Here is a 21,647-nt window from a genome sequence, read left to right on the forward strand (position 1 = left end):
TATGTGTCAATGTCCAAACGGCAAAGTATTCCTTTATCTCTGTGGCCTCCCCCAACCTGCCAACTTCTGCTTCTCAATCGCTGGCCTCTTGTGTATTGGTCCTCCCTGCACCCCACACCACAGCTGTTCAGATTAAACAAGAGATATGGATTTCTTCATACCCCACTGACACTAAGCTAAATGTTATCACTTATTATTGACCTGTTTTAGGTTTATAAGATGGTTTAAATTTTGTTTTTCTACAGAAGCCTTGAAAACTGACACTGAAGAACTACTGAACATATGTGAAAAATAGGCATAGTCAGCAATAGTTATCATCTACCTATCTTGTTTTAATCTTTTTTTATTATGCGTTCTGGGATGTGGGCATCGCTGGCAAGGCCAGCTTTTATTGCCATTCCAAATTGCTCCTTGAGAAGGTGGAGGTGAACCGCCTTCTTGAACTGCTGCAGTCCGTGTGGTGAAGGTACTTCCACAGTGCTGTGGCGATATATTTCCAAGTCAGGATGGTGTGTAACATGAGGGGATCTTGCAGGTGATACTATTCACACACACTTGTCCTTCTCGGTGATCAAGGTCGCGGATTTGGGAGGTGCTGGAAGAAGCCTTGGCGAGTTGCTGCAGTGCATCATGTACAGCACGGTGTGCTGGTGGTGGAGAGGATGAATGTTGAAGGTGGTAGGTGTTATATATGTGAACCTGTAAATACCTTGTTTAACCACCAGAGGGCTCATGCCCTGGAGTCCCAAGGGATCCCAAAATCCCTTGGGAGCACTGGTACTGAAGGAGGCCTCACAGGCTGGAGAGGCACTCTGCAGATCTGAAATAAAAGACTAAAGTCACACTTTACTTTGAGCTCACAGTATCTGGTCAGTCTCTTTATTCATGCACTACAACTGGCGATGAGATACAGATAACGAACCTCACCGCAATGATGCAAGAACAGTGGGCATCCTGGAGAAATTTTCGGAGGGAGATGATTGGGAAACTTTCGTGGGACGACTCGACCAATACTTCGTGGCCAACGAGCTGGAAGGAGAAGCGAATGCTGCCAAATGATTCTCTTCACCATTTGCGGGGCACCAACGTATGGCCTCATGAAAAATCTGCTTGTTGCAGCGAAACCCACAGAGAAATCGTATGATGATTTGTGCACACTGGTCCGGGAGCATCTTAACCGAAGGAAAGCGTTCTGATGGCGAGGTACCAGTTTTACACATACAAGAGGTCTGAAGGCCAGGAAGTGGTGAGCTACGTCACCGAGCTAAGACACCTTGCAGGGCATTGCGCATTTGAAGGACATTTGGAGCACTGTGCATTTTGGTCATAGACCCTTCAGCCATTGGAAACAGTCTCTCTTGGTTTACTCTATCTAAACCATTCATGATTTTTAAACACTTCAATCAAATCTTCTCTTGGCCTTCGCTGCTGTAAGGAGAACAACCCCAGCTTCTCCAGTTGATCCACATCATTGTAATCCCTCATCCCTGGAACCGGGTATATTACGGTTTATGTGGCATTTCACTGAAAGAATTCTCCATTTTTTAATAGAAAGATAGAAACTACGGAAAGTTGCCCAACTCAGTCAGTGTCTAACAAGAGAGAAAGTTGAGATTGCAGGTGGGGGCAATTTTACCCTGAGTGGCTGGGTGAGAACCCACGGGATCGGGTGGAACGCCCGTTTTTGGAGAGTAAAATCAGAGGGGTGTAAAACCAGTGTTGCATTAAATCCTGGTTTGTTTCCCGATGGGCGGCTAAGGTTAAAATTGCTCCAGACAGGTGTGACCTCTTCATCACAACTGACTTTCCAATTTCCTCCCTCTGTAGATGACTCGATCGATGCATATTTAATAGGCACAACATCAGACAACCGTAACCCTCCAGGTATGAAATCAACAAAGATATGTGACGTGACATTTTACACCCACGTGTCTCCATATCTGACAGTCAATACATTGTGGTATCATTACATGTGTCTAGATTAAACTGAAACCATCGTTCCCTGCAGAAACCTTAATTTGATATAATTGCAATCGATGATATTAGGATATTCGCTCAGTTTCTGTTAACCTGTATGACTTCACAACAGGATGGGGTAGTTCAGTAAGGGTTCCCGTGAAATCATTTTCTTCCTCTATTTTCTCAGATGGATTGACTCAAATTAGTGATAAATAGCGGAGGGAGGAATTTCATGCGAATGTCATTAGATTTTGGAATTTATGGGCCTCTTGAGGGATTAGATGTCGAGAGATTACTTTTTTAATAGGAATCAGTCTCTAACAATTCATTAAATCGCTAAGTTAAATTGTGTCTGCCATGGCTCAGTGGGCAGCACTCTTGCCTCTGAGCCAGAAGGTTGTGGGTTCAAATTCCATTCCAGAAATTTGAGTACAAAAATCTAGGCTGATACTCCGGTGCAGTGCTGAGGGAGCGTGCACTGTTGGAGGTGCCGTCCTTTGGATGAGATGTTAAACTGAGGCTCTGTCTACTCTCTCAGCTGGACGTTATTGACTGCTATTGGAAGAAAAGCAGGAAAGTTGACCCTGGTGATCTGGCCAATATTTATCCCTCAACCAACATAACTAAAACAGATTATCTGGTCATTATCACATTGCTGTGTGTGGGAGCTTGCTGTGCGCAAATTGGCTGCCGCGTTTCCTACCTTACAGCAGTGACTGTACTCCAAAAGTACTTCATTGGCTCTAAAGCGCTTTGGGACATCAGGTGGTCGTGAAAAACGCGATATAAATGCAGGTCTTTCTTACATTTCTTGGCTGCATGCATACACTGCCCCCTTACATCCACAGTTCAGATTATGTCTCGGTCTCGTTTGAGCCTGGCACTGGGTGTTGAGGAAGACCCGTTCCTTCTGCAGCTCTGGCACCATACAGAAAAGTGTGTGTGGTCCCATTACCCCACCACAACAATGGATCAGGCTCAAAGGTATGAGTTCCTGTTGGGAGAAAGTAGCAGACCAGCACTTGCTGCTCCCGAGGATGCTGCTCTATCCCCTACTGAGGCCTTAATCCCTTTATTGGGATTTGCTCACCAGCACAAGCGGTGGATTCCAATCAGTGCGATCTCTTTCAGTGCTTTACATCTGCCCTGTGCTTGTTCTGCCCTGCTCCAATGGACTGTTGCTGTACTGTAAATCCTAGGTAATCCTATGTAACCCCAGCTTCTCCAGTCAATCCACATCGTTGTAATCATTGTAATCCCTGGAACCTGGCTTATTACGGTTTATGTGGCATGCCACTGAAAGAATTCTCTAGTTTTAGATTGCAGGCGGGGGTAATTTTAGCCTCATTCCTCGGGTGAAAACCTACGGGATCGGGTGGAACACCCGTTTCTGGAGAGTAAAATCACCAGGGGTGTAAAACCGGCGTGGTATCCGATCCCGGTTGTTTCCCGATGGGCAGCTGAGGTTAAAATTGCTCCCGACAGGTATGACCTCTTCATCGCAACTGACTTTCTAATTTCCTTCCTCTGTAGACAGCTCGCTGAATCCATATTTAACAGGCACAACGTCAGACCACCCCAACCCTCCAGGTATGAAATCAACAAAGACATTTTACACCCACGTGTCTCTATATCTGACAGTCAATGCATTGTGGTATCGTTACATGTGTCTGGATTAAACTGAATCCATCCGTTCCCGGCAGAAACCTTGATTTGATATAATTGCAATCGATGATATTAGGATATTCGCTCAGTTTGTGTTTAACCTGTATGACTTCACAACATGATAGGGTAGTTCAGTAAGGGTTCCCCTGAAATTCTTTCCTTCCTCTATTTTGTCGGATGGATTGACTCAAATTGGTGATAAATAGCGGAGGGAGGAATTTCATGCGCATTTCATTAGATTTTGGAATTACGTGGCCATTTGATTTTGATAGATAGTTTTTTTCATAGGAATCATTCTCTAATGATTCATTAAATCAGTAAATTAAATTATTGTCAGCCGTGGGTTGGTGGGCAGCACTCTTGCCTCTGAGCCAGAAGGTTGTGGATTCAAGACCCACTCCAGATACACCAGCGCAAAAATCTAGGCTGACACTCCGGTGCAGTGCTGAGGGAGCGTGCACTGTTGGAGGTGCCGTCCTTTGGATGAGATGTTAAACCGAGGCTCTGTCGACTCTCTCAGGTGGACATTATTGGAAAAAGAGCAGGGAAGTTGTCCCTGGTGGTCTGGCCAATATTGATCCCTCAACCAACATAACTAAAACAGATTATCTGGTCATTATCACATTGCTGTGTGTGGGAGCTTGCTGTGCATAAATTGACTGCCGAGTTTCCTACCTTACAGCAGTGACTGTACTCCAAAAGTACTTCATTGGCTGTAAAGTGCTTTTGGACATCAGGTGGTCATGAAAAACTTTATATAATTGCAGGTCTTTCTTACAGTGCTGCGAAGTGCTGGTTGCTGATCCAGGAGGGGACTTGTCCCTGTCTCAGATCCTCGAGGTTACTCCGTCCCTCTCCCAGCAACCAGGCCCCATAGAGCACGCACACCTCATTTTGGGCGGCTTGATCGGAGGTGTTTCTATCCTCCCGAATCAAGGCGTTTACAGCCCTGGCCTGCGCCTCCAATTGAGAGATAATCTCCTTTAAGTGAACTGTCATTGCCACCTCTTCGTGGAGCACGGATCCCACTACGGTATTCTCGTCCCCCAGGATTTTGCGCAGCTGATTCTTTAACCCATTTATCTGGAGGGCCAGCTGCATGTTATCCAAACTGTTTATGGCGGACGCCCCGGTGTTAAACCCCGTAAGAATGTCATTTAAAGTGCCACACTTCTGCCTGCCCGGTTCGGCCCTATCCCACTGTTTATACAAGTCTGTCACTTTGACATCCCCGAAGTCCAGTTCATAGAACTTCCGGAACATCTCCCGCAGCAGAGCCTGGTATAACAGCTCGGTTTCCCGGGGACACCACGTAGGTAGGCGGACTTCTGTCAGATTTAGCACCACTGATGCCACTGCGTAGTGTACCCCCTGATAAAATAGTTTCTCGGTAGGGACCAACACTAAACCGTTCCCCGGCCCCCTGGTTGTTGTCGGGCACTCGTGTGGGACGGTGGGCTTGGCCGTGGGTGGGGGTTTTCTTTCCCGAACTACAAGTTCAGTGGCATTTACTGGTACCCGGGGATTGGGGATCACACACGCCTCCCTGCTGCGATTCCATACCACCCCATCCCCGACATCCTGCCACCACCTATAGAAAGCAATGGAGACCCCCTCTGATCACACGCGAGTGGATCCCCACATACACAAATAAATTCCTTGGTCGTACGCCCACCATTTCTCCCAGCACACCGTGACCCCGCCAGATGACCCCATGATGGTTTGGTAGGTATCATTATCCAGACGTTCCCAGTCCGAGTGTCGGTCTCCCATGTCTCTCTTGAGCTTTCTGAGCCACCACCACCGTCCCAGAGGTATGTACCCTTGGCAAGTTAGGCATACCTTCCTGCCTTCTGTCACTCTCACTCTGGAAGTGGCCACAGTGATCTCCGGGCAGGGAATGGAGGCCTCTCCGTAGGTAAAGTCCTTATGGTTGGAGTACTTGGTGGAGTTCGATCCCAACCACCCAGGCCATTTCCCCTCGTGGGAGTAGGTAACCCGGCCATCCGCCGCCGGAGTCCCTTCTCCTGTGGTCACTGTCGGCGCTCTGCCCCCGGAGCATCCGAAAACCAGGGAGTCCTCGGTGTCCCCTCGGTGCCCGGTGCAGATCCTTAGCGATACCAGCATCACTAACGTCCAATAGGGAGGTGTTGACATCTGAAAGGCAAGAAGAACATGGCCTTGCCTTGAGAGACCTCTCCAGGCTCGGCTCACTTAACATGTTCCAAACACAAAAATGCCGTCACTGCCTTACCTAAACACATATACACACAACACAAAGTAAAAAAACAGGAAGGGAAAATATACACACCGCCACCCGTCCCCGGGTGGCCAGGCTACATCCTGTCACTGTACAGGCGTCGTCGACCACTCGGCTGACCGTACCCTGGGGACCAGGATGTCCTCCGCTGAGGGGCTCGTATGGTCCCCCTTAATGAGTCTTGTGCTGCCCTCCAAGGCCCTCCTGAGCCCCGGATAATCGGTGGGAGACCCTTGCTAGTGCAACAGAGCACCCTCCCTGTTGTCTTTCGCCGTATCAGTCTGGGGCGGGAGGCTAAGTTAACAGGGGACCACGGCGCCCTGGACTGTGGCACCCTGTGACTCCTCCTTACTGTCGGTGCAGAGTCCCACGTTATGGGCTGCAATGCCATCTCCTCCACCTCTTGGGCTAGCCCCAGCTGATCCACCATGGGAGGTTCAGCTTCCCCTTGAACCTTGCTAATGGTAGAGCCTTTCTCCCTACTTCTGTTAGTGGGCTGGGAACCTCTACCCAGTGGTGGGATAGCCTTACAGGAGCAATGAACCAGCCCCGGCTGTAGAGCTTCGGGGCCCGCTGCCTCCTCCGGAGCCTCCAAATCCACCGGGGCCTGTTCTTCCCCCAGTGCCTGATTCCCCTCTCTTGCTCGTCCCCTCTGTTTTTTACATCTTTTGGGGTCAAACAATTTACACTGATTAATGTGATACCACTACACCCGGTGAGGCAGTCGAACCGCATAGACCATAGGGCTAGCCTTGTCGACTATGCTGTATGGTCCCATATATAATGCTTCAAAAACCCCGACCCGAGCATAGTTCCTCACCATGACCTGGTCCCCTATCTCCCATTCGTGGTGTTTGCTGGGTTCTAGCAGCAATTGGTTACTCTGATGCTGTCTGCCCATGTTACTAGCAGCCTGCCAGTGAATCTGTTTGAGGTGTTCAAACAGGTTCCTGACAAACTGGTCCCGGTTCACCTCTCGGAGCTGCCCTTCGGTGAGAACCGGCGCCAACACATGCACTGGGGTTCTCATGATCCGGCCCGTCATCAGCTCATGGGGTGAGTACCCTGTGCTCTTTGACTGACTGGCCCGGATTCCCATGAGGACCAACGGTAAGACCTCCACCCACTTGTTCGGTGAGTCTCCCGTCTCCTTGCGCAGCCTTTCCTTTAGGGTCCGGTTCAGGCGTTCTACGGTGCCTGAGGACTGAGGGTTGTAGGCGACATGCCATTTGGCTCTTATCCCCAGCACCTTTAGGGTGGCCTGCATCACCTGGCCGGTGAAGTGGCTTCCTCGGTCGGACTCCACGATTTGAGGTAGACCCCACCGAGAGAACACCTCCCTCACCAGGATTTTTGCAGTCCCCACCGCGGTAGCTGTTCGGCAAGGGAAGGCTTCCACCCACTTGGAAAACACATCCACCAGGACGAGGCAGTATTTATAACCTCCCTGGGCGGCCGGTAGGGGTCCGATGTAGTCGATCTGGATCGACTGCCATGGTCCCTCTACCCGCCTGACGTGTCCCATAGACGCCTTCCTTTTCTGAGGGTCTGGATTGTTTGCAGCGCAAACCAGACAGTCCGCACAGAAGTTGCGGACGTCTTTCCGGAGGTCTGGCCACCACCCTGCCTTTTCTACCCGTTGCCAGGTAGATTCCGGCCCAGGGTGCCCCGCACCTGGACCCTCATGGGCCAGCTGAAGGAATTCCCTCCGGTGTTGTGGCGGCACTACCCATTTGTCCCCTTTAAACAACATGCCTTCCCGCACAGCAATATCTACAGCGCTGTATGGGCCCTCCGCCTTTTTCCCCCTTTTGATAGCAGCCAAGGCAGCCTTCAGGATCGGATCCTGCATCTGGACTACTTTAAGGTCCGGGGCCGCAGCCGCCCCTACGCTCCCTTGTGTCCCTGGCTTGCTTCTTGCTGCTGCTATCCTGCCTGCCTCATATGGGTCCCATGGGCGACCTGTGCGAGCACCTTCCCTTGCCAGCAGGTCTGCCTGCTGGTTACCTTCCCCCCGTGGCTCAGTTTTGGAGTGGGCCTTTACCTTATGGATATATACATCCCCGGTTTCTCCCACTGCAGCCACGATCTTTTCTAGCAGGGGTTTGGTCACAAGGGGCTTCCCATCCGCAGAGGTGTACCCCCGGCGTGACCAAATCGCCAGATACTCTGTACACGAATTGCAAGTGAACATGCTGTCCGAGCAAATCGTGTATGGGGTAGGGAATTCCTCGGGGTGTGTGACCACATACATCACCGCCGAAAGTTCCGCCTGCTGGGCGCTCAGGGTGCATGGGAGTTTAAGAGCCAAGGCAATTCCTGCCTTGGGATCCCAAACTCCGCAGCCCATGAGTCTTGTACCCGCGGACACTGAACTGGAGCCATCAACGTAGATCTCGCGGCCTGTGGGGTGTATCCCTGCCCGAAATCCAAAGTTAATGTCCCATACTCCCTCCACAGAGCATAGATGCGGCTGCCCTGGATAGATTAAATTTGCTGCGAGCCTGGGCTCGCAGAGGCCCTTGACCTTTAAAGTCATTTGGGAGAGGAGGAGGGTCCAGCGAGTGATTCTAGCACTGCTCACTGTCCCGTCCTTAATCCTCCCGTCCAACAGCATCTGCGTTGGGGTATGATGGGTGAGGAGTGTAATGGGGGATATTCCGGTAAAGATCTGAGCTCTCTTTACTGCCCAGTGGGTGGCAAGCAAGTGCCTCTCACAATTGGAGTATCCCTTTTCTACCTCCGTGAGGACCCTGGAGGAGTACACCACTGGTCTCAGCTGACCGTTTCGCCCCTGGAGCAACACTGCACTTAAGCTGTCACCACTGGCTGCCACCTCCAGGAAGAATTCCTCCCCCCCATCAATTGCCCCTAGGGCTGGTGCTACCTGCAGGTCTCTCTTAGGACGGACAAATGCTGCCTCACAGCCCTTGTCCCATTCCCACTCAACCCCCTTATGTAGGAGTCTGAGCAGAGGGGCGGCAGTGGCTGCATAGTCCTCGATGAAGTCCCTACAGTAGCCAGTGATTCCCAGGAAAGACCTTACCCCCGACACATCCCTAGGGACAGGGAGTTCCTGCACTGCCTTTCTTCTAGCCTCATCAATGGCCCTTTCTCCTGCCCTTATCGTCAGGCCCAGGAATTTTACCTCTCCTAGACCTATCTGGGCTTTCTTGGGGTTAACTTTAAAACCCCCTTCCTTCAGTAAGACCAGCAGTTCGGCAAGCAGTAGAACGTGTTCCTCACTGCTGTCTGTGAACAACAACAGGTCGTCCACATACTGGACCAGCTGGTGTGGCTGGCTGAAGCCTTTTAAGCAGTTTGCCATGCATTGGTGAAAGATGCTGGGACTATTATGAAAGCCCTGTGGGAGGCAGCTCCATGTGTACTGCTGTTCCCGGAAGGTGAAGGCAAACTTGTACTGGTCTTCCCTCCGTACAGGGATAGACCAGAACCCATTGGATATGTCCAACACTGTGAACGTGGTTGCAGATGCAGGGATTTCCCCGATCAGATCCGCAACTGGCGCTACTGTGGGGGCACAAGCTGGGATGTTTTTATTGAGCACCCTATAATCCACCGTAGCCCTCCAAGAATTATCTGGTTTCCGAACCGGCCAAAGCGGGGAGTTGACATGGGTGGCTATGGGTCTCAAAACACCCTGCTCGACAAGCGAGCTTAAAGCTGTCTCCAAGTCTGCTTCTGCCTCTCGGGGAAAGCCATACTGCTTTTGCGGGCTGGACATGGAATCCCCATCTATTCTAACCTCCACTTCTGTGACTCTCCCACAATCGTGTTTATGGGTGGCAAATGCTGCAAGATTTGCTTGCACATAGGCCCGGTACTCTGCCGGGGTGTTACCGACCAGAACCTCCAGGTCGTAACCCCCTTTTGGCTTCATTGTACACAGAGTCCCTTTTCCCTGTTTCTTATCAATAACCATGACTTCTCCCTCTGCTCCCGTGCCCACTGTGCCCCATAGACAGTGATTCCTCAAGTCTACTAGGATCTGGCGAGCGATGATAAAATCAGCCCCCAAAATCCCTTTTCCCACCTGCTCCCAGTTCATTAGGACGCACTTCCATTGTGTTTGGAGTGCTCCTAAACGAACCGCGAGCGGGACTGAGAAAAACCCAGCCTTCTCATTACCTGTGAACCCAACTAGTTGATACGGCACCCCGTTTGATAGAGGTGAGGTTGCGGGGTCCTCCGAATGGACTATCGTGCTGGAAGCACCAGTGTCCAAAAGGTAGGTACCCAATACACCCCCAACCTCCATCTTGACTCAGGGTCGTCCCCAGGGGTCATATTCTAGTGGGCACAGGTATGCAGGCTGGGTCTGGGCTAGTCACGGCCTCTGTACTGGCAGGGTTGCTGGTGCTTCCCTGCCTGTTGCTGTGGCTACCTTCCCAGTCCCCTCCAGCGCTGTCCTCACTGCAGCTACTATCTGGTCAAGGGATGGTGAGGAGCTCCCTCCACTTCCCCCACTCTGGGCGGCCCCTGAAGAACTTTTCCCCCCATATCTCTTTACTGGGCTCCTGCAATCCCTTTTAAAATGCCCAGCTTTCCCGCACCCGTAGCACACTCCCTCCTTATCAGACGAGCGGCCACCCTCCTGGTGCCATTCCCTTTTGGGAATCGAGTTGGGTTTTACTTCATTTACCCGACCTTTGGAGGTTTTCTCCTCCCCTCCTCCATTCCGTTGGACCAGTGCCAGTTGCCTGACCACTGCTTCCTCGGTGAGGTTGGGGTCCCGGGAATTGAACCACAGTTCTGCCCTGGCCTTGAGCCGGGGCAAGCAGTTTGCCACCAGCATCCTCAGCCAGCGGCCAGTCTGTACCGCGGAAAGATTCGCCCGGTCAAGGAGCTCCCCACAGGCTGCGTGGTATACCACCCACAGCCTGTCCACAAACGCCTGCGGGGTTTCCCCTGCGAGCTGCCTTGTCCTTTCGACCCGTTCGAAAGGACTGCCGTCATCGAAGCCCATAGCCTCAAGGACGGCCCTCTGGACCTCAGTAAATGTACGCTGTCCCCTCCGACATTCTGCCAGTAGGGCCTGGTACAATTTGCTGTCCAGAGAGAAGAGCAGCAGCTTGGCTGTCTCTTCCTCGTCGCACCCATTAATTTCCCCTGCCTGCATCACCTCCATGAAGTGGATAGATGGGTCCCCGCTGCGAGTGAGTTTGGCCAAATGGGCCACCATGGCCCTGAGTGATTGAACTCCGTGGGGAATAATAAAGTCGCTCTCCAGCGCTCCCCGACCTTGGCCACCTCCCTGTGGAGGACCGTACTTGCGCTGCCTGACCGGGCACATCCGCCCTGGTTCAGGATCTTTCTGCGCTGGTCCCTCTACCTCCGGCTGTCCCACCATACCCGGTGCAGCAGACAGTGCCTGGTCGCCTGATCCAGCCTTTAACTGACCCTCGGCTGGAGCCTCACATCCCTGCTGCTGAGCGGGACACATTGGTCCTGCCCCCAGCCCTGGGAATGCTACTACCTGCGTGCCCCGCCCCTCCTGGTACCCCACCGGACAAACCACCGGTGCCTCAGGAGGTGGTCGGGCGTCTCTTGCCTTTGGATTCTCCTCTACCCCCCAATACTCTCCTTTGTCCCCTGTGGACCCTCCGGGTCCTATCAGGGCAACCATCCCCTTTGAGAGTTTTAATCCTCTCCTGACAGGGACCGTGATCTGCAAACTCACTGCTACTGGCCACTTTATAGGCTGCCTGTATGTCTTTTAATTTATTCTCCAGTTCCCAAATTTTCTGGGTGTACCGAGAGTTCTGTTCCCGGAGGGACCCCTCACTACCCTTAGCCTCAGTGACCTGACACTGAAGATAGTCCCGGCTATTTCGGAAGGTCTCCTCCAACTGCTGGTTCCTTTGTTGCTCCTCAGCTAATTCGGCCAGCAGGTTGTCCCCAACCACAGCCCGGATAGCAGAGAGCTCCTCTGATTTCTGAAGACTCTGTTACAAGTCCTTCACCCGCTGGTCGAGCTTTCGGACTTGGCGGGTGAAGCAGATAAGCCAGATGGCCTTTTCCACCCTGTGGTTGTGGTCCTTCCCTGCTGTCCACTGAGCAGCAGCATCCACTGGGCGCTCTGCCCGAGTGAGGGCTTGTACCCAAGGTTTGGTGAGGTTCACCTTGCCAAAAATGTATGAGGAAATTCTCTCCTCCATTTTAGTTTCCTCTCTTATCACCTCATCTGTTATATTAACATCTTCTGTTTGCTTAAGTCCCTTCGTGGTCACCATGTTCTGTAAGGGGTTTTCACAGGGTTGTTGTTGTGCCTTGGGTGTCTCTCTCTGGGCTTCTGCCCTCACAGCTTATGCCTGGCCTGTGAGGTACCCTGAGTGCTGCAAGAGCACCCCTGGAGAGACTATGTCCACAGCTTATGAAGGGGGTTTTGAGACTCGTGCGTCCCCACAGCTTATGCCTAGCATGTGAGGCACCTGTGAGTGTCAAACACTCCTAACCCCTTCTTCCCTAGCCTGTGACACACAGTTGAGCGTTTTCGAGGCGCTCCTAGCTTCCCTTACACAGTTCTGACATAAGACTCACGATCAGGAGATGTAATACAATAGAACTGAGACAAGGTGATTCCAAGAGGAACTTTAGGCTTCCAATTTATTTGACAAGGTGTAACTCAACAAACAGCAATACACCAACAAAACAATCCCCCTAAATCCCACTAAAACGGACCCAACGAAAATCTTTACACCAGTTTAGCAGTACAATGCCCAACCTCCCACCTTTCCTGGCCGAACTGAGTTGGGAGTTCTGGGGACCAGAGGTTATACTCACTACTGTGCCTTCTGCAGTCTGGTGGTTTGTTTCTTCTATCTTCAGTGTCTTCGGACACTGGTTTTCCTTCAGTGTCGAGAGGCTTGTGGTTGTGGTTGTTGAATCACGAGGGCAGGGGAAATCATCACTTCTCCTTTTCACTACGTCAGAAACCCCTTTTTTATAGCCAGATTATCCAGTCCGCCTCTCCTGCTGAAGTCGATTCTTCTCATTGGTGGACTTTTGATTTTGAAAAATGCAGCAGTTTGAGGTTTTTAGGTTTTTTTCCCACTGATCTTAACCTACTCAAGGTTTGAGTGGGTGTTGATTGCATTGGCCTCCTGTAGCCATTGTGCTAGTCTGGCCTGAGCCAGATATTTCTATGCCTGATGAAAAAGGTGTTGGAATATGTATGTGACATTGTTTAAATGCTAATGTTTTCAAGGGGCAAGTTTCGAGGGTATACAGTTCCCAGACAATTTGATTAGTTCCAATGTCCAAACTGGCCCTTTTGATATTGACTCCACCCCTTTTCTTGCAGACCTTTAAAAAAAATCCCAAATTCGATTAAAGTTCATAGTTTCTTCCATGTGCACTTTAGGATTTCAAACTTTCTGGTAGATAGTTCCAAATTAAATTCCCTTTCCTATGAGTCCAAACACTGGGGGGGGGGGTCTCCATTTGTGTCCCAAAGTTTTCCTTCCATCGGTTTCAATTCACAGCACAGACTGATCCCACAGCCCTTTTCCTTCTGGGTAAAATGAGGGGGTTTTCATCCTCCCCTACAGAACTCTTCCGATAATGAAGTGTGCTGACTGTACTCTGCAAGGCTGTCAATAACCCACAAACTGCTGACAGATGAATCACCACTATATCGTTTATTGTGCTTCTGGTGACGTGAGTCCAGGGAAACGCCCTGGTTTTCTTGGAACGCCACCAGGAAACCTTTGACAGATAGTTTGCAAGATCACACGATAATTGCAGGTTAAGAAATTCATGCGGCCAATTTTAGATCACGCACGCAGAGAGGATGGACAGTGTTTCCTCGTCACTCAGTCACAACCAATCTTACAGCACACAGACAGGCCTGTAGCTCACTAAGTTAAAGTGCTCTTTATCTCCATATGAGCTATCTATTTTAATTCAACTTTCATGTTCGCTCCCGTTGCCCTTTAACACTCGCCCTTTTAGTAGAATTTAATGGGCCTGAAATTCGGGTCGGAAGCTTCCTTCGGACGAATGCCTTCGACCCGAGAATGTTTTACAAATTTCCCTGGTGGTCCCGGAGGGGCCTGTGATTGCTGTGGGGAGGGGGGGTCTTCTCTTCCCACGCTTTGGAGCACGTTCCCGTCCTCGAGGTTCGGACGTGTGACTGCACAACCAGTCAGGTGCAGTATTCTCATCGATCAATGAGAACTCCATATTGACGAGTTCTTATTGCTATTAATGAGAAGAAAAAACCCAAACACACTAAACACAACATAAAAATAAAAAACACATCTCACAAAATTAAAATTAATTGAAATTAAAGTTCATTAAATGTTTCTGAAAAAGAAAACATTTTTTGGATTTTTGTTTGATGTGTTTTCTGAGGGTTTGAAATAAACTTACTTTAGCGGACAGGGTTTTTAACGTAAAAATGTGTGTTTAATTTTTATTTTTATGTGTTTTAAAACTCTTACACTGGTAACAGTAGTCTATGCACCTGCTTTTACCTGGCCCAAGAGTTTGAAGGACATTCGCTGGGCAAGAGTTGGGTAACTAGCCCAATCTCTCCCGCGTGAATGTCCTGGCTGCGGGGATGTGTTTGATCTGTCAAACCAGAATTTGACAGATCGGAAAAGCCGTTTTTCGGTGCATGCACATTGCGTGCCGAAAACCAGCTCTGGCAGGGCCTCGCCAGGTCCATCCGTACGGATCTGCCGAGGCCGGAATTTTAGCCCCATAGTCTCTGCTGCAACAATCGCCTATACGAGGCTTGGCTTGATAGACTTGATTTGGCTTGGCTTGGTAGATTTGGCTTGGCCTGGCTTGATTTGACTTGACTTGATTAACTGAGCTTGAGTTAACTTGGCTTGGCTTGGCTTGGCCTGACTTGACTTGACTTGGCTTGATTAACTTGCCTTGGCTTGGCTTGGCTTAATTAACTTGGCTTGGCTTGATTGACTTGACTTGAGTTGGCTTGAGCTGACTTGACTTGATTAACTGGGCTTGAGTTAGCTTGACTTGACTTAGCAGACTTGGCTTGGCTTGGCTTGATTAACTTGACTTGGCTTGGCTTGATTAACTTGGCTTGGCTTGGCTTAGATTGACTTGATTAACTGGGCTTCAGTTAACTTGACTTGACTTGGCAGACTTGGCTTGGCTTGGCTTGGCTTGATTAACTTGACTTGGCTTGGCTTGGCTTGACTTGATTAACTGGGCTTGAGTTAGCTTGACTTGACTTGGCAGACTTGGCTTGGTTTGGCTTGATTAACTTGACTTGTCTTGGCTTGATTAACTTAGCTTGGCTTGGCTTGAATTGACTTGATTAACTGGGCTTCAGTTAACTTGACTTGACTTGGCAGACTTGGCTTGACTTGGCTTGGCTTGATTAACTTGGCTTGGCTTGGCTTGACTTGATTAACTGGTCTTGAGTTAACTTGACTTGACTTGGCTTGACTTGGCTTGATTAACTTGACTTGCCTTGGCTTAATTAACTTGGCTTGGCTTGGCTTGAATTGACTTGATTAACTGGTCTTGAGTTAACTTGACTTGACTTGGCTTGACTAGGCAAGGTAAAGTAAAGCAATAAAAGTAACATAAGGCAAGACAAGACAGTCAGTGAAAGCAGATGTGAACCAGGCCAGGCAGTAAAAAGATCTCAGTGGAGGCGTGAATACCAAACCAGGAAAAGACAGGTGGGAAAAGGCTATCCTGGGGGTGAGTATATTTTTAATGTGCAGCAAGCATAAATTTTGAAGCCTTGTATTTTTGGGGCTGTCCACTCAATGGTGATGCCTGTGGATATGACCTGCTCTAAAAGGTTGGGCACTGCTCTCTTACGCTATAGACCAGTATCCGCCACATGTTGAGAATCTAACACCATTTCCGAGCAAAGCTTTCCATTACCTTTTGCTGCTCCTGGCCTGGGGCAGTGGGCTCTTCCCCCCTACACCTGCTCTATTATTCTGCAAGATAAGAGTGTCAAGGTACAAAAACAACAACAGCAACACTCTGGCAGACTGTTAATCAGCCTGGCAATCCTTCCATCACATCACACCATTCTCCAAGGGAAGTGCGGGAGGATAACAAAACACCAGAAAATACTGGAAACTCTCAGCAATCAGGCAGCACCTGTGGAGAGAGAAACAGAGTTCACGTTTCAGGTTGATGGAAAAGTTAGAGATGACGCAGGTTTTAAGCAAGTACAGAGGCAGGGCGAGGGGAGAGGGGAGGAAAGTGCAAAAGGGAAGCTCTGTGATAGAATGGAAGGCAGGAGTGATTAAATGACAAAATAGATGATGATGCAAGGCAAAAGGAGATGGCAATGGAACAAATAAAGAAACAAAAGATGGGTCTAGATAGGGTGTGCATGAGAATGGCAGGATCATCAATGGCTGCCATTTGAAAAATAGTAACCGAGATTATGGTCAGAAATTGTTGAGTCCAGCAGACTGTAACGTGCCTAATCGAAAGATGAGGTACTGTTCCTCGAGCTTGTGCTGAGCTTCAGTGGAACAGTGTAAGAGGCCGAGGACGGAGACGTCAGAGTGTGAGTGGGGCCGAGAAAACAACAACCTCTTTTTTAAAGCTCCATTATTGGCTCACCACATGTTGCTTGTTTTTTGTCCTGAATGGGCCAATCAGAACACAGAGTTCTCCTCCTCCCCAGGAAGTTTGAACCAGACCAATACTCCCCATGTTACAGGAAGCGTGCTGAACCAGACCAATACTCCCCATGTTACAGGAAGCGTGCTAATCCAGACCAATACTCCCCATGTTACAGGAAGCATGCTGAACAAGACTAATACTCCCCATGTTACAGGAAGTGTGTTGATCCAGACCAATACTCCCCATGTTACAGCAAGCGTGCTGAACCAGACCAATACTCCCCATGTTACAGGAAGCGTGCTGAACCGGACCAATACTCCCCATGTGACAGGAAGCATGCTGATCCAGACCAATACTTCCCATGTTACAGGAAGCGTGCTGAACCAGACCAATACTCCCCATGTTACAGGAAGCGTGCTGATCCAAACCAATACTCCCCATGTTACAGGAAGCGTGCTGAACCGGACCAATACTCCCCATGTGACAGGAAGCATGCTGAACCAGACCAATACTGCCCATGTTACAGGAAGCGTGCTGAACCAGACCAATACTCCCCATGTTACAGGAAGCGTGCTGAACCAGACCAATACTCCCCATGTTATAGCAAGCGTGCTGAACCAGATCAATACTCCCCATGTTACAGGAAGCATGCTGAACCAGACCAATATTCCCATGTTACAGGAAGCATGCTGATCCAGACCAATACTCCCCATGTTACAGCAAGCGTGCTGAACAAGACTAATACTCCCCATGTTACAGGAAGCGTGCTGAACCGGACCAATACTCCCCATGTTACAGGAAGCGTGCTGAACAAGACCAATACTGCTCGTGTTACAGGAAGCATGCTGAACCAGACCAATATTCCCCATGTTACAGCAAGCGTGCTGAACCAGACCAATACTCCCCATGTTACAGGAAGCATGCTGAACCGGACCAATACTCCCCACGTTACAGGAAGCATGCTGAACAAGACCAATACTCCTCGTGTTACAGGAAGCGTGCTGAACCAGACCAATACTCCCCATGTTACAGCAAGCGTGCTGAACCAGACCAATACAACCCATGTTACAGGAAGCGTGCTGAACCGGACCAATACTCCCATGTGACAGGAAGCATGCTGATCGAGACCAATACTCCCCATGTTATAGGAAGCGTGCTGAACCAGACCAATACTCCCCATGTTACAGGAAGCGTGCTGAACCAGACCAATACTCCCCATGTGACAGGAAGCATGCTGAACCAGACCAATACTCCCCATGTTACAGGAAGCGTGCTGAACCAGACCAATACTCCCCATGTTACAGGAAGCGTGCTGAACCAGACCAATACTCCCCATGTTACAGGAAGCGTGCTGAACCGGACCAATACTCCCCATGTGACAGGAAGCATGCTGAACCAGACCAATACTGCCCATGTTACAGGAAGCGTGCTGAACCAGATCAATACTCCCCATGTTACAGCAAGCGTGCTGAACAAGACCAATACTCCTTGTGTTACAGGAAGCGTGCTGAACCAGACCAATACACCCCATATTACAGGAAGCATGCTGAACCGGACCAATACTCCCCATATTACAGGAAGCGTGCTGAACCAGACCAATACTCACCATGTTACAGGAAGCGTGCTGAACCGGACCAATACTCCCCATGTGACAGGAAGCATGCTGAACCAGACCAATACTGCCCATGTTACAGCAAACGTGCTGAACCAGACCAATACTCCCCATGTTATAGCAAGCGTGCTGAACCAGACCAATACTCACCATGTTACAGGAAGCGTGCTGAACCGGACCAATACTCCCCATGTTACAGGAAGCATGCTGAACAAGACCAATACTCCCCATGTTACAGGAAGCATGCTGAACCGGACCAATACTCCCCACGTTACAGGAAGCATGCTGAACAAGACCAATACTCCCCATGTTACAGGAAGCATGCTGAACCGGACCAATACTCCCCACGTTACAGGAAGCATGCTGAACAAGACCAATACTCCTCGTGTTACAGGAAGCGTGCTGAACCAGACCAATACTCCCCATGTTACAGCAAGCGTGCTGAACCAGACCAATACAACCCATGTTACAGGAAGCGTGCTGAACCGGACCAATACTCCCCATGTGACAGGAAGCATGCTGATCGAGACCAATACTCCCCATGTTATAGGAAGCGTGCTGAACCAGACCAATACTCCCCATGTTACAGGAAGCGTGCTGAACCAGACCAATACTCCCCATGTGACAGGAAGCATGCTGAACCGGACCAATACTCCCCATGTTACAGGAAGCGTGCTGAACCAGACCAATACTCCCCATGTTACAGGAAGCGTGCTGAACCAGACCAATACTCCCCATGTTACAGGAAGCGTGCTGAACCGGACCAATACTCCCCATGTGACAGGAAGCATGCTGAACCAGACCAATACTGCCCATGTTACAGGAAGCGTGCTGAACCAGATCAATACTCCCCATGTTACAGCAAGCGTGCTGAACAAGACCAATACTCCTTGTGTTACAGGAAGCGTGCTGAACCAGACCAATACACCCCATATTACAGGAAGCATGCTGAACCGGACCAATACTCCCCATATTACAGGAAGCGTGCTGAACCAGACCAATACTCACCATGTTACAGGAAGCGTGCTGAACCGGACCAATACTCCCCATGTGACAGGAAGCATGCTGAACCAGACCAATACTGCCCATGTTACAGCAAACGTGCTGAACCAGACCAATACTCCCCATGTTATAGCAAGCGTGCTGAACCAGACCAATACTCACCATGTTACAGGAAGCGTGCTGAACCGGACCAATACTCCCTATGTTACAGGAAGCATGCTGAACAAGACCAATACTCCCCATGTTACAGGAAGCGTGCTGAACCGGACCAATACTCCCCATGTTACAGGAAGCATGCTGAACAAGACCAATACTCCCCATGTTACAGGAAGCGTGCTGAACCGGACCAATACTCCCCATGTTACAGGAAGCATGCTGAACAAGACTAATACTCCCCACATATAATCCTACTTAAGTGCGCAAAGGAAATGAGGACAGTTCAGAGAGGTTTGCAGGAAGCCCTGGGTTGCATTTTGCTGTGTGGTGCACATTGTCAGTATGTGATGGGGACAGAGTGTAGCGCTTGCATTTTGAGTGTATAACAGGTTTCCATTATTACTGAACCTCACTCAATAGTTGTGCTTTGTGGATCCTGCCCCCGGCTCATCTTGTAAATCACCCCATCCACTCAAATAAATGTTCAATGTCTTCTTCAAGAGTTAGATGTATAAAGACACTTTGCTAAATGTCCAGTGTCAGCTTAACTAAGCACTGTCTGTTAATTAATTACTACGGAATTCAAGTCACAACGCCTTCCCACCATCTAGCAAGGCACAAGTCAGGAGTGTGATGGAATACTCTCCATTTGCCTGGATGAGTGCAGCGCCAACAACAATAAGTGCCCCATTCACCACCTTAAATATTCACTCCCTCCACCACCGGCGCCCCCTGACTGCAGTGTGTACATCTACAAGATGCACTGCAGCAACTCACCCCGGCTTCTTCGGCAGCACCTCCCAAACCCGCGATATCTACCACCTAGTAGGACAAGGGCAGCAGACGCATGGGAACACCACCACCTCCACGTTCCCCTCCAAGTCACACACACCTTCCCGACATGGAGATATATCGGCCGTTCCTTCATTGTCACTGGGACACAATCCTGGAACTCCCTCCCTAACAGCACTGTGGGAGCACCTTCACCACACGGACTGCAGCGGTTCAAGAAGGCGGCTCACCACCACCTTCTCACGGGGAATTAGGGACGGGCAATAAATGCTGGACTTGCCAGTGAAGCCCACATCCCAGGAATGAATAACAAAAAATAGTCCCTATTTTGGCCAGTTTAATGTTACATATTACGGAGAATATACAGCACAGAAACAGGCTACTCTACCTAACTGATCTATTCCGTGTTTATACCCGACACGAACCTCCTCCCACTTTACTTTTTTTCACAATCTATCAACACATCCTTCTATTCCTTTCTCGCTCTTGTGTGTATCTAGCTTCCCCTGAAATGTATTGTGCTATTTGCCTCAACTACTCATTGTGGGAGTCATTAGCAATCATCAAAACATTTATGTTGATTTTTACTAAAATGCGAGTGTTTGTTTATCTTCATCCTGTAGACATGTATGCTCAAGTCCACAAATCCAATAAAACGGAAAATAAAGGTATGTGACTATGAAAATTATACGGACATTTGTGTTCACATTTGTATAAATAGATGGCTGCAAAAAGTACATCTTAAACGTTAAAGTTGATTGGATATTGACAATGAGAATGAGGAATATATTAAGCAACGATTCAGCTAATGATAGCTTGGCTCACGATACAATGAAGGAAAACCCATTTGATTTATTTGAGGGGGTTGGGGGGTTGGAGAATATTATTGATAGCTTTGGAGATTTAGAGCAAGTTTTTCAATCTTCCTCCTCCTGCAGCTGACCCAGCAGATCTGTACTCTCAAGTGAATAAGTCCAATAAACCGAAGGCTGCAGGTAGGTAATTGTGAACAATATACAGAAACTTGTATTCAGAGTTGCATGCTTACATAACAAAATGTTTGTTAAACCTTAAGCGTCGCGTTGATTTTCTCACCATCAATATCGAACTATATGCCAAAGGATGTACAAAATAGGGCTACATCACACAGATGATGAGAAATGGCTAGTTAATTTTCTGTTTATCGTATTAACTTTGGGGCTAATGAATTGCTGTAAGGATATTTTTAAAATATTTGTTCCTGGGATGTGGGCTTCGCTGGCAAGGCCGGTATTTATTGCCCGTCCCTAATTACCCTTGAGAAGATGGTGGTGAGCTGCCGCCTTGAACTACTCCAGTCCGTGTGGTGAAGGTACTCCCACAGTGCTGTTAGGGAGGGAGTTCCAGGATTTTGACCCAGTGACGATGAAGGAACGGCTGATATATTTCCAAGTCAGGATGGTGTGTGACTTAGAGGGGAATTTGGAAGTGATGGTGTTCCCATGCGCCTGCTGCCCTTGTCCTTCTAGATGGTAGATATTGTGTTCCTAACACAGATGAGACTGCACACAGGGAGGTAAGAGTAACAGTGACCTCAGTCTTTATTAAGACACTCCAGAGTGAGGA

General features: G+C 49.3%; 1 protein-coding gene across 1 annotated transcript in view; it reads left to right on the plus strand.

Annotated features, from left to right (window-relative positions):
* The window catches only part of LOC139240297 (cell adhesion molecule CEACAM5-like), a 132,106-nt gene that overhangs the window by 49,530 nt on the left and 60,929 nt on the right, over window positions 1–21,647 (plus strand). The window contains exons 10-13 of the mRNA XM_070868759.1: window positions 1,828–1,884; window positions 3,493–3,549; window positions 20,666–20,710; window positions 20,981–21,037. Of these exons, the coding sequence (XP_070724860.1) occupies window positions 1,828–1,884; window positions 3,493–3,549; window positions 20,666–20,710; window positions 20,981–21,037 (216 nt within the window). The remainder of the gene's footprint in view (window positions 1–1,827; window positions 1,885–3,492; window positions 3,550–20,665; window positions 20,711–20,980; window positions 21,038–21,647) is intronic.

Source organism: Pristiophorus japonicus, chromosome 31 (genome assembly GCF_044704955.1).
Source record: "Pristiophorus japonicus isolate sPriJap1 chromosome 31, sPriJap1.hap1, whole genome shotgun sequence".
In the NCBI taxonomy this organism is placed as follows: domain Eukaryota; kingdom Metazoa; phylum Chordata; class Chondrichthyes; family Pristiophoridae; genus Pristiophorus; species Pristiophorus japonicus.